Source organism: Falco rusticolus, chromosome 11, assembly GCF_015220075.1.
Source record: "Falco rusticolus isolate bFalRus1 chromosome 11, bFalRus1.pri, whole genome shotgun sequence".
Classification (NCBI taxonomy): Eukaryota; Metazoa; Chordata; class Aves; order Falconiformes; family Falconidae; genus Falco; species Falco rusticolus.
The window spans coordinates 9,108,045-9,121,793 of NC_051197.1; the positions used below are offsets into that span (position 1 = coordinate 9,108,045).

At 40.9% G+C, this 13,749-nt stretch overlaps 1 protein-coding gene across 1 annotated transcript in view; it reads left to right on the forward strand.

Annotated features, from left to right (window-relative positions):
- The window catches only part of LOC119155386 (BEN domain-containing protein 5), a 965,021-nt gene that overhangs the window by 853,766 nt on the left and 97,506 nt on the right, over positions 1-13,749 (forward strand). Inside the window, exon 10 of the mRNA XM_037404023.1 lies at positions 4,617-4,769. Coding sequence (XP_037259920.1) covers positions 4,617-4,769 — 153 coding nt within the window. The remainder of the gene's footprint in view (positions 1-4,616; positions 4,770-13,749) is intronic.

Here is a 13,749-nt window from a genome sequence, read left to right on the forward strand (position 1 = left end):
TGTTCTGGACTCAATGCACATTTATCCTTTTATTATGGCATTTATTGGGGGGGTTATTTATTTATTTTTAAAATCTCTGTTTCCTTAAGAATCATAATTGCACTGTTCAAATTCAAACTTTGGTCATATCAGAGCTAAAGAAAAGCATTCTTTCCTTTTGCTTTTTAATTACTGACCTTCCAAAGGCATTGAGCTAATGAAATAAAAATGCAGGCAAGTAAGAATATATTTGCTCAAAATTTTACATGGCATCATGAACCAGTTTCCAGTTTCTGTACAACTTTGACAATTTCATATCTTGACAATGTATGTGAGCTCTTTATCCATGATATCTTTCATTTCCCCCCCATCCCTAATTTATATGTATATTTCTCAAGCTGCCAGAAACTTTAGACTTACTCAAGAGAACAGTGGAAAGTGTGTGCCACAAAGGCAGGGATTCAAATGCACTTTGGAGCAGAAATTCATTTGCTTGTTTATTTATTCTGGTTTTATGTGGTAAGTGGCAAGAAAGGGTGAAGACCATTCTTTTCAAGGGAGAGAATGTTAACTGTTGTTTTCTAGGAAGTGGGATCCAATCATTGTCTCTGTCACTCTAGTGAGTGATTTCTCTTTTGACACACAGAAAAGAAAGACCAAGTAGTCTGCCTTTGTTTTCTCCGCTCTGTAAGCTGGGTCATCCAGGTAATTACAGCTTTACTTAAGAAAGAGAATGGTGAGAGAGAAAATCTCTGCTGCTGCTTGTAAACACAAAGAAAGGACTCTTGAGGGAATTAAATTGCCTGATTATTTTTATAAGGCATCTGAATCATTTTGCATTCCACCTCTAAAGCTGAAAATGATGAGTTTAATATCATATCGTAGGATGTAACTTGTAAGTCTCTCAGAAGGCAGCTACAGCATCCAGAGATGTTTGAGCCTGGTTATTCATTGCTTTCTGCTTAAAGGCTGAAGGAAATGTGACTATAAGACTTTGAGCCACCTCTGAATTTATTCCCACTCTCACTTGTGGACGTTACTGCATTAGAAGCCGTAACCAGGGTGGGTTCTGCTGTGTAGATACAGATACCCCTGTGGTTTAACAGCAGGTAGGGTTGGTTTATGTTTTAAGTGTGTTTATATGTGCTCATGTAAATGCACACATACATTTATTAACTTCATTCTCCCATTAAAATTCTCCCTATCTCAAAGAGAAACAGTTTGAAAAGGTCAGCTCTCTGCTGATCTTTCTGAAATTTCCATCAGTATGTGACAATATATATTTAATAAAATGTTAATTCTGTGATCCTGACTAAATTGCAGGAGATCAGTAATTATGCCAAAATCTTCCAGAGAACCCCAACTAAAATATGAAACTATATTCCCTAGCTTAAATCTGTAGTGTGGCAGTGGGTGAAACAGTTCCTATGTGTAAAGTACTTATGAATGTGTATGACTGTAAAGAGATAGAAGAAATACCATTATTATTCAGGAACATACCTTAATGCTTTTGCAAATCTTGCCTGGAAACAGATTGTCTACTCCTTGGTTTAGTACTTGCGGTATGGGGTAGCAAACTTTGAGTTTAATGTCCCAGTGACTGGGCTGTTATTGTCCATTTTAAGGCCACAATATCTTTGTGTCTGTAAAGAAAGAGAATTTTTCATTAGGAACTCATATGTTATATTAACAATGTACTGAATTATTATGTACTGAATTATTTTGTTCTGTAATGGAGAACGAGCAAAATGTTTCCCTTTGATAAAATAATGAATGTGATGAGAAGAAACCTGAAACACTGAAATTCTGTTCTGCTCACATACAGCAGTGTCTGGGAGTAGTATGTCTAACTGGCGATTACTTTAGCAATGTTTAACAGCTTACTGAATACAATGGGCAATGGCAAATTTGGACTATACTTAGTGGGCAGGAATATGTGAAATAGAGATTTTTGTATGTTCAGTAGGAGGGTATGGAACGAAGACCAGAAAAACCAGTTGAATTGTTATTGTAGACTGACAGGAAATTACGTTTGATATACATTGTAATGAATGACTGGATAAATGGTTTTGAACATTTGTCTGAATGCTGAGCTATCTGTTGAATGTCATGATTTCCAAATAAGCAATCTAGAAGCTTAATCTTTAGGTGAAGGTGACGCCTGTGAAGGACACTGTTCCCTCACAAATAACCAGTGTAACCAGATTATTTGAAAATAGGTTTTGAGATCAAGAAAGCTCTTCAAATGAAGTTCAGTACCCCAGGAGATTCTCTAAAATTCTCTGGAACACGTTTATCAGCGTTTTTTTTTTTTAAGCAGGAATCCTAAGAGAGTTTAGAAAATATTCTGTAGTGATAGACTGGATGGCTTGATCAATTGAATATTAATCTGAGGCTCAGGTCACCCTTGTTCTGCAGGTGAATTTCTTGCTGGATAGCCTATGGAAAGTTATCTTAGTAATCTGTACCTCTGTGTCCCTGTTTGTAGACACCTTCTTTTGGAAAGAATTTGGTAACTATGGATGAATAAGTATGGTATGACACAGCACAAATCATACAGTTTGTGCCAGCACCTTTATTTGTGTTAAGGCAAATGATACTAGTCTATTGTTACACAGATCACTGTACTTCTCAATTACTTTATATTAGTAAATATGTCCCTGTAAACAATACTGTCTAGTTGTTCTAAAATAAGCATGACTTAGGTCACTGAGTTCTATGTGAAGGACATTCATGCTTTACAAATATCCAGTTCAACTAGATTATCTCCTCACTTCATCATCAAATCACTGTTTTGAGACTCGACAACATGTTCTGTTTTATGATGATATGCCAGTGTGCATCTGATCTCATCAAACTCTGCTTCTGATGGGGAAATTATCTTATGAAAAATAATATTACTCAATCTTGGGTTTAATTTCTGTATGCTTGGAGAGGAAGAAAATCCTATGTGGTATTTTGTCCTGTCAATGCTAATCTTTCTTCTCAGTGCTATATCTCTGAATAGCAGATGTGTTCTTTATTGCAGTGTTGGTCCTGTATAGTACAGCATAATGTTTTGGCAGAAGCAAACAATTTATTGTATTAGAGTCAAATACAATCAAATGTTCCTTTTCCTATGAAGCACGGTCAGATATTGATATTGCATTAGCTTACATTTTAACATAGGAGAGGCTTAATAAGATACAGTATAACTCTCTCTAGGCTGTTTAATTAAACCAAGCAGTCACTGTGTATTGTACATTGGTTTTCTGCCAAGGGAAAGTAAATCTGTATCATATTAGTTTCACATACCTAATGATGTTCTCCCCCCATCAAAGAATCTCTAGAAGAGCTGACACTGCTGTCACATGAACTGCATAATATAAGTTGCATTTGTATTACACCGGACTGTCTTGTAGCTCAATGTTCTCCAGTAGCCTGAGCAAGCTTGTGTGCAGACAAGACGTGGCTGGAGAGCTATATGTTGTATTTTACTGGTCACAGTCCCTATTTGCCACTGAAGGGTACAGGACTAAGCATTGCAATCCCTGTCCTGCTAACAGAGCTCTTCTTCCCCTTGTTGAGACAGGGAGATCTGAACTGTAACCCTCTGGTCACCAGGAAGGTTCTTACTGGCTCCATGGCGGGGTGGCTGTGATCCCGGTGACAGGGGTGGGTTTGTCACTGTCTGGTCACAGAGCACCGTTTGCTCAGGACCAGAAGTTGCAAGCTTTTGGGGAAACTCTGGGTAGTCCTGTGTCATCTGCTCTGGTAGCACTTTGCCATACTGGATGTTGCCTTCTCACTGCTGTCAATGGCATTGTACACAGTCACCAAGGTGAACATTCACTCTTTGCCACTGATGGCAGGGGAAGTAGTATCACTTATAAGTGATGTGAGGAAAAAGATGTGTCCCTGGACTGGAGACTTGAGCAGCATTTTCTTACGGACCCTTCTGACAATTAACAATCCAGAAAGATTATGAGGAGAGCAGGGACTTCTGTGTTAGGGGGTCCTGGTGTTTCTTTTGAAGCCAGAGTTGATGCAAAATCACATGGGAAGCTACAAGCAGAGAGGCATTCAAGGCATTTGCTTTTGGGAGTTATTCTATTGAATTACTACTACAAAACAGAGTAAGACAAAAACATTTGCAGTATTTCTCCTCATAAACTGAAATAAACTGCACAGAAAATATTGAATTATTTTTTTACACAGCTTTGAGCCTGTCTTTCCTGGCAGAAGGGTACATCTGCATATCACAGTGCAGATCCATGCATAGATAGCAAAGCTGTGCCCGAACAATCATGTTCTAGAACTAGAAGGTGCCTATTTTTATCAGTTGCACTAAACCCTGATCAAAGTGAAGGATAATACTTTGGCTGTATTTTATGCAGCACAAGACACTGTGTAAATGTTCCAGCCTTCTCAGAACAGGTAAAGAAATGTTCGTTTTGTCCTGTGTTGCATCCCACATGCGCCCACAAAGAAGCACAAATGGTTGGATGCATCAGAACAATGTCGTTAGCATGGCTCTCTGATGCTGGCTCCATTCAAGGATGCCAGTACTGGATTTATGGGAGGCTTCACCTATATAACACAGTTATGATTTATTGCATGCTGAATGTTTTGTTGTTGTTGTTGTTTTCCTTCAACAGAAGATTAACCTGGAGTTCTATATTGACATCCATGCCCACTCCACCATGATGAATGGCTTCATGTATGGGAACATCTTTGAAGATGAGGAAAGATTTCAGCGACAGGCTGTTTTTCCTAAGCTACTCTGTCAGAATGCTGAAGACTTCTCTTATGTAAGCAATGTTTCTCTTAATTTTTTCCTAATTTATTTTTAACGATAGATCTCTGGCTTAATTGAATTGTCTGGGGTTTATTTTAATATGAATAGAAGGCTACTTAAAGCTTTTGTCAGTATTAGCTACCACCTTCCCTTTTATACTTACCTTATCCGAAAGTGGTAAGTTTTGACCTTACGTATTGTCATTAGAGACATGAACAGAAGCAGGTTCTTCATCTTCCGTATTATAACCTTTGGTTCTGAGTTATTCGAGCACTTGTTTTTTGTCAAAAGATCTCTTCTCTTTTGGGCAACTGGTTCAGCTTTATTGTTTATGTTATATTGGCTTTTTTTTTTTTACTTGTAAACTTTAAATAATAAAATAGAAAAGAGAAGTAAAAATAATAAACTTGAAAGAAAAGTTTAGATAATTTCCTGTTGAAAGTTGTGACAAAGGCAATGTATGCTTTTGAAATTCTTCAGTATTACCATGGAAATTTTTTTTGCAAGAAAATCTGCAATAGCTCAATACATGTCTTGTAACTTGAAGAAAGTATGTGTGTAGGTATCTCTGGATATTGGAAATATATAGTGAACTCCTATAAATGGGTTGGAAAGAGGCATATGTTTTTAGAGCAAGTTTCAAGTAGGGTAGAACAGACCCTTTAGCACATGTGGGTTGCAATAGATCTGCAGAAGTCAATGTAAGACTCTGGTCCAGTGTGTTGCAACTTTGTGTCCAAATATGACATCCTGGCCCTTTCCATAGCCTCTTCTGTGCAGCGGTTTTCCTTGAAGGCTGTGCAAGTTAACACACAATGCCCAAGCCTGCCTGCAGCTGTTTGCTTGCTTCTTCTGGCCCACCTTACACACCTGTGGAGCTGCCAGCTAAGCTACTTCTTTCTATACAGCTATCCCTTGCTCTGCTTCAATCTATGCACTCCAGGTTTGCTTAAGTGGACAGTCTTTCAAGTAAGAGGTCTTTGTTCCATTTTGCTTTGACTGGGATAAGGAATATTCAGAAAAGCATCTTGGCCAAGGCATTAGCTGTGAGGAGGGAAGACAGTAGATGACATCTGGCAGCTATATAATGGGAACAGGCTCAATTAAAAAGTACTTTGGAATCCTATACCAACCAGAGATGAGCAGAAGAACATACTGTTTGGGCCCTTATTTTATGTCTACTATGGTCGCGACCCTTTTTGTTGCCCACCGTACATTTTCCCAGTCTCTGCTGCCCTCTTTTTGTTTATAATTAATCCTCCTGGTACTGAGAGATAAACCTGGGTCTCCTCTCGAAGATGGGGACAGCTAGGGCCCCCTCTGCAGTGCCATCCCAAACAGCTTGTGGCAGAGGTTGTAGGTGGAGGAGGATAGGGATCCTGCAGCGTTCCATGTGTTTAGCTCTAGAGAAAGAATATATAAAAGCAGGTACGAAAGCAGATGAGTCTGCACAGCAAGAGAAACTGTAAGTGGGAGAAAGGCTATTTTCATCATGGCAAGAATGTTATTCTAAAGCTCTCTCAAGGTGCAGAAAGATATTTTTTTTGTCTTGGGTTTGTGCATATTGCACTGTAGAGTTTGAGTGGAAAGTGAATATAGAAATGGATTTATGCCACTGTTTTCTTGACGGATCTGTTCCAACATAAGGAAGAAGGAATTGAAACCTCCTGATTCCTGTCCATTTCTCTGTTCTATGGTAGTTTGTTTTATGCAAGAGCGGGAAAAAGTTTGGATCAGTCTCTGAGTTTTCTAAGGCTAGGAAGAAGATAACCCTTCCTTTGTCTTTCCTAGGCAGTGGAGGCCTCTTTTTGAGGCAATAGACCTAATATCTCCCTTTTCTTCTTGGGATCAGCAGTGGCAGCCAGCTGGGTAATGCCTGCAAGGGTATGCAGCTGCTGTTGCTTCCTCTGTTGCCTCATAGTATTTTTTAACCATTCTCAGCATTGTTTAACAATTGTCTGTATGTTTGGGGCGTTCAGGGACTGTTGCAATGTGAAGTTTTCTGTGGTCAACCACTGCAAGGGCTTCTCAGAAAACTGTCCAGAGTGTAGAAGACCAAATCCATAATAAACGAGGAAGGGACAGCAGCTGCACCTGTTTTCCAGCGTTTGGAGCCTGGGGAAGAAGGAGTTGTATTCAGGGAACAGCTTGCTCTTGTCCAAGAAGACCTCAGTGATTGAGTTTCTTATCTACACCTGATTGTTTCAAAAGCATGTTATAGATAAGGGGGCATTCAGAGATCAGAGCAATGAAAATCTGCAATTGATAGGAGTTTAGAAATTTTGTACTCGAGTGTGGGATTTCTCTCTGTTACTGTGGGAGATTAAGTGTTCCTCTTAGTGCAAGCCTCAGTTGACAAAGGGAAAATCTTTGAGAAAATGACGTAGGAAATAGAAGCCAATAGCCAAATAAACAGTGCAGTCTCTCCGCTTTGACTCTCAATCTTCTGTGGAGGCTGGCAATTGGATATATATATTGGTGTCATGTGCACCACAATTTGACCTGGGTGCTGCTGGCACTCAGTACATTGGGCTTTCAGTTCACAATCCTACTGGTCTCTTGAGACCAGAAGCTTCTCCCCTGCCATCCACCCTAGGCATTCTTCTTAGGGCAACTGAGGGGATAGGAGTGTTGGAGAAGCAGACAGCCACAGAGTGTCTGATGTGTGTGAAGCAATAGCAGCAAATATTACTGCTGTCTCCAAGTGGGAAAGTCTCTGTTCTCTTGTTTTCAGCTCCGGCCATGTGGGTTATGTGACTGGTTGGAAATATCAGGGGTGAAGTTTGCTGCTCACAAGAGAGGAAAGGAATCCAGAGCTTCCTCCATTTTAAAAGGGGGAAAAAGTGTTGAAGATTAAAAATAGTGTATGTAAATATGCCCTATTGGCTGGTCAAAGGGAAGGGGGGAAGTGCATCGTTAACATTACCAAGCTGGTGTTTGAAAGTGTGGGAATGGACCACTGTTGTTACTAATTAATTTTCCAAAGCTTCAGGAGGTCTCATTTACATTGTATGCTGCTGCGGCCATTTGTTGGGATTATAATACTTCAACAGCAGCACTTCAAGTGAAAACTGGCGGCTGCATGAAGTGTTGTCCATAATTGACTAGCTCCATGTCTTCACACAGCACAGAGACAATGTTCCATTATGTTATCCATTGACAGTATCATTGAAAAGATTACTCTCCTTAAAGCATCTGTCAACCTTGATTGATTTACAAGGGACAAAGAACTGAAAAGGTTTGAAGTGCGGGTACAATTTTTGCCACCGTTTAGCATACATAATGGTTCTCCTTTGATGTCAAAAGCTCATCTTCTATTAATAATGCAGAGAGCTTTTGAATGCAGGCTACTTGTATGGAGTTCCACACTAATAACCTACTTGCTGTGAAATGGGATTCACTTTGGAGAAGCAGTCATTTGTCTGGGTTTTACATGTTCGGAATGAATCCTGACTCAAAGGGATTTCTTTCAGTGCTCTGCATGATTGCAGCTGAGCCCGACACGGGTTAGGGAAAGCAGGCAAATCCTAGCCTGCTCCTCCAGCTGAGAATCTGGCAGAAATCATGCAGCCAGATGCAAAGGAGCATGAACAACAAGCCTAAGATGATGCGATCAAATGTCTTGTGCCATTTTGTCTGGCAACCTTCTATTAATATACTTTAGAGTACATTTCATGCCTGGACTGCTTTCTTCACCTGTCATTTCCAATAGGCCTTTTTATTAAATGAAAGCATCCAAGGGAGATTGGTGATTAGAGTAGGGGGTGGATGTGGGATTTGTGTCTGCATGCCTGTTGTAAGACCCAAGGCAAGTCACCCAATGTCTCTGTACCCTATCTGTTGAGCAGAACACCTAACCTCATAGTACTCTGGGAGGCTGACTGTGGTTTGCACGTAAAAGTTGTGGAAGGGACTAGAAATTCTTCACTGGTACGTGGCCTCAGCAACAGAGGCCTGCCTTTGGTTTAGCTGTCAGCAAGTGAAAAGCAAAGTGAAAGAAGAGCTAGGAAGTTTTGCTCCCAAATAAATACATGAAACATTCTTGGGCAGCTGTCTGGGGAAAAAGGACAAATTCTGTAAGGAAAACATTTTATATTTTCAAGGTTTAAGAATGATATTTTTAAACATCGGGGAGTAAATACAATCTGTATGAAAGCTCTAACAGTGAGAGCTGACAAGCTCTTTTGAAAGGCTGACTCATTGGGTTTTAGGAGCAGCTGTTGACACCATGTCTGAGTGCATTACACATCAGCCATGGCTAGGAGTTGCTGCAATATTTTTAGGGGTGTTCTTCATTTGACCTTTCTTGTTCTGGAGGGTGGATTAGTTATAATGACCAGACACAAGCACTTGAGCATTTCAAGAACCTGCTAGTCTTAGGGGTGGCTAATTTTGACCTTTCTGATGGTATGAGAGGGGACCATCTGTTCTCTCTGGTTCATTTAAAAGAAACAACCACAGCCATTCTTGGATGGCTTTATCACTTCATAAAAATTTCTTTTCTTTGCAGTTAAAGGAAAAAACTGGTCAGAGGTACTTGGCTTAATCTAGTTGGGTTTTTGCCTTTGGGCTCTGAACAGGTGGTACTTGGTATCCTTTGAGTTTTCATTTCATTTTTTTGTATTCAACCTCCCAGATGAGATCCCTCCTTAGAAATAGTGTTTTTCATCCTTTTTTGCCGTGGTTAGCCAAAGACCCTGATAAAAACTGTGTGTTCTGTTATGCTGGGCACAAGGTAACAACTGGGAAAGTCCACAACCTCAAAAGCTTCCAGTCATGCTGGGAAAGAGACAATGGATGGGAAGTGACCTGCTTAAAGAAATAGGAGAATAAAACCCATGTCTCCAAAGTGCCAGTCTGGTTTCTTTGTCAGGAGTTTGCCGTGTTTTATACCATGCTGTGCACTCAACAGTGAAGTCTCTGAACATTTTCCCATTTTCCTTTAGGGAAACACATTTTTAAACCCAATGGCATAACACTGTATCCTAAAACATATTTTTGACACTATCATTGTTTCAGCAATATGAGAAAATTCAGATATGGAATGATTTGCCCTAGTACTTTTGGTTGGGTTTTGGGGTTGGGTTTTCTTTGGTTGGTTGTTGTTAGTTTTGTTTTGGCTTTTTTAGCCTGGGTAACTAAAATTGAGCAACCAAAGAAAAGATTCTAATCTATCTATATTTTCTGTTGTTTTCCTTTTATCCACATACTCCAGGTCTATTATTCTCATATCCGTAATCCCCTCATCCATCCAAGCATTCTCAGGGAAGAGGTGTTCCTTCCAGCAAGCCTTTTCCCAACTACCCATGGCAGCCTTGCTGAGCTGTTATCACCTACCCTGGCTGGACATGTCCCTCTTAGTCTTGTGATCCCTACTACTAATCGCAGTGTGTTTTGGGCCACGGCTGAAGGAAGTGCTGGCACAAGTGCCTGAGGGAGTAATAACAGCTCATGAACATTGAATAAGTGAATCCCAATAATCTGTTGCAAAATAAAGAAAACTCATTTTGTGTTACATGTGGCTGTGCAGGGAAGGGGGAGCAACAAGAAAGTTGCTCAGACCTAGAATTCATCCCAAAGTAAAATTCATGCTCACTTGCACCACGATCTCTGGTGCCTCTCTGCTCCTTGGGTAAAAAAGACCCTTGTCCCAGCAAGGCAATGCCTGTTGCATTCAGGCAGGTTTTGTTTAACATCCTGCAAGCTTAACAAATCTACTCAGAAATCTCTTAAAACCCGAGCACAACAAATGATCCCACCTTCTTTTTTGTTGTCTTGTATCAGGGCATTTCCAGGAAGACAAATACAGCTATTATATGCTTTAGTACCCCTCTGGGATGTATTTCTGCTCACTGCTTCTTGGACATGTTGCTCCATAAGTTCATTTATTTATTTATATATTTTTCCTGGAGGCTGGGTGAAGGGAGAGCAGAAACGTGCTTCTGGTGGCACAGGGTACAGATAGTAAAGCCTGTGCTTCTAAGCATTATAGGTTTTGGTCTCACAAGAACTCTGCCCTTTTGGCTAAATGAAACTGCTCCATTATATCGTGCTTAACCAGACCACCCCTCTTTTTAAACAGAGGGCTGAAATAATTTGTATTGCAAAGAAAAATGGGGCAGGGAAGAACTGTTTGAGAAAATGGGTTTTCTTTTAGTACCTTCTTGCTGTGTTGTTTGTCCATATAGGAGTTGACAGTCCATTCTCCATCCCCACACAGTTAGAAATCTTGAATATCCACAGAAGAAACAAGTTTTCATAGCAATTTTATGGTGTATTTTCCCAGACCATCATTACTTTTACCTAATGTCAACAAGCTGGGAGGAGGTGACAGCCTCCCAGAGTAGGAGCTCCTTTACATTCAAACACAGGCTACCTCTCTCACAGAGCACTGCAAATTTCACTCAGCTTGGACAAAGTGTGCTGTGAAGGAGGGCTGGGAAGTTAGTTAAGAACTGGACACCCAGCCCCCTCCCAGGATCTCCTCCTGAGTATTCCCCTTTAACTCTGTGATAATATATGTAGAATATAAGTCTGGTTCAGAGAACCGTTCCAGAGCAGTGAGACAGCCCGGGAGGAGTTTGAGCAATGGGCTGTACTGGGTGCTCTGGGAGCAGTATTCAGCATGCTGTCCCTCCTTAGGAGGGGTTGAATCTCCTGATTTAGATGTACAAGTGAGCAGAACATCTCTTTTCCACAGAGAAAACCACTTTTTCTGCAGACTATCAAAGATGCATGATGGTTGTATATCCCTTCCTGCTTCTCATTGTCCTAAGTTTCTGTCATTTGTATAAATGATTATGAAAGCACTCCCAGGAGACCACACACACGCTCATAAAACTATTGTAAAGAGAAGCATTGCAGGCTATTGCTAGAGGCTATTTTATTGTATGTTTTGAGGAAATGTCTCGTTTTCTACTGACAAATAGGGAAACTGAGAACTCCAGAGACACGAGTTATTTTCTAAGTGGTGTGATTATTCTGTAGAGCTTAGACTAGGAAATGCCAGCTTTGGCATCTTTGGGGAAGGATGTGCTCTGAGAAGCAGAGGTTGCTATTAGTAAAAAGCAGAGGGGGAAAAAAGCAGATCTTTTCTTTATTATTACCCTGAAGCATTTGCAGATCCCTTATTTGTGTATATCACTGGTCACAGCTTGGGCTGGCTTTTTAAAGAGAGATACACTCCAGGCTAATTCTCAGGTTTCTGGGTGATGGATCTGTGCATGGGTTAATAGTTGAATAGGTGACATTGTTACATGTGGCTAAGTGCACTTCTGCTGACAGGGAGAAGCATACTCACTGAAAAACTAGCTGAGGGGACCTGAGGAATTAAGGTTTTGGAGACAGGACACTGTGTGTGTGTGTGCATGTGCATGTGTGCGGGGGTGGCAGAATCTAGTGGCAAGAGGAACTCCAACTGAGGTTTGCTTGGAGGATGGGGTGAAACCTGCCTCCTTCTCTTACCTTTTCTGAGTAGGTTGGTGATGGGCTGCTGAGTCCTATAGGGGAGCCCTTCACTGACTTTGTGAAGGTTTCAGGTAAGGCCATCACCACTCTGCTTTGTTTGGCTGCAGGATGCTGTTTAAGAAGGGCTCTCAGAAGGGCTGCTTGTTTTGATTTGGATTCTAGTTGCATTAGCTGCTATGGTGAAACCAGTGAACTCAGTCAGCATCTCCAGTGCTGTAGTACTCAGGGAGGTGGGAGCTGTGAGTACAACCAGTTTCAGTGCATGTGAGGATGAATTCTGAGGAATGTGAAATCCCTGCAGCGGTGCTCCCAGTGTAACTGGTACAAGGTGTGGAGACCTCCATCCATCCTGGAGCTCTACAGCAGAGCACTGTAGAGAGCAGAGCATGGATGTTAATGAGCAGTGAAAAGTGCAGCTATTGTAGTTCTCACAGGTGAACAGCTGAAACCCTGAAGCATGAAACCCAGTTGCTTTTCTATCTACAGAGTTTCCAAAAAGGGAGCTCATTTAGTAGTTTTGGGTTTGAGGCATAAACTCAGAGCTTATAAAGTTGTTCATTCCAAAGCCTCTGCTAATGACCATGCAAATATATGTTTTTATCAGCAAACTTAAGCAGGCATGACTGAAAGACACTTGGGAGGGATGGGGAGCAAGAAAGATCTGGTATTCCTTCACTACACATTAAAGGGATAATGAAGCCCCTCAGGGAGCATATGTGTGTGTGTGGTGACAAAGTACCTTTAAACTGTTACTACTTTGAGGAGAGTTGCACTTTAAAGCCTGACGATGTGCTGCTAGGCAGGTTGTGTTCATGGTACTCCTACAATGTGATGCTGCCTTTAAGAAAGGGTGATTGCTGTCTGCTTTCCACCAAGCTGGGGGGAAGAAGGCAAAAAGTGACAGGTGATAGAATGGTGAAAACCTCTTAGGATTTGAGGCTATTTGGTCTTCAGGCTTCAGTTTCAGACTTTTCTCTCTCACATTCTTAGGACAGGTCAAACTGTTTTAAATCTCCTCTGCACTCCTTTTCTCAGATTTCTGCAGATCAAATTCTAATTCAGAGACTACTCCCTTGTTAAACCCAGACTTTTCTGCCTATCTCAGTGTCTCCTATCAGGGGCAGAGTTTATGAGACAAATAGCTGTCGACTCCAGAGCCATCAGTGACAGTGAGTGAGCCCTTTTCACAGGAGTATCAATCCAATCTGGCTGTCCCTAAGGGATCTGGAAAAACTCCAAGTAATGGGATCCTTCTTTGAAATGATCATGAACTTTCTGGATTGTCTGATACCTTCTCTTCCCAAATTTCACTATTCAGAAATGATTTTGAGATGAAATATGTCTTCCTCCTGTGCATCAGAAACATGGCAAAGCTGCAAGGTGAGATGAATCAGGGAGTAATTTTGAGCTCTGTTCCCATTTCATCATGTCTCTGCTCCAAGGATCCTTCCTCTTTGCCTGCTACCTCCTTCAGATCAGCTTTCTGCCTTTAGGATTTTTTCTTTTTCCTTTTCTTACTTTTTTTT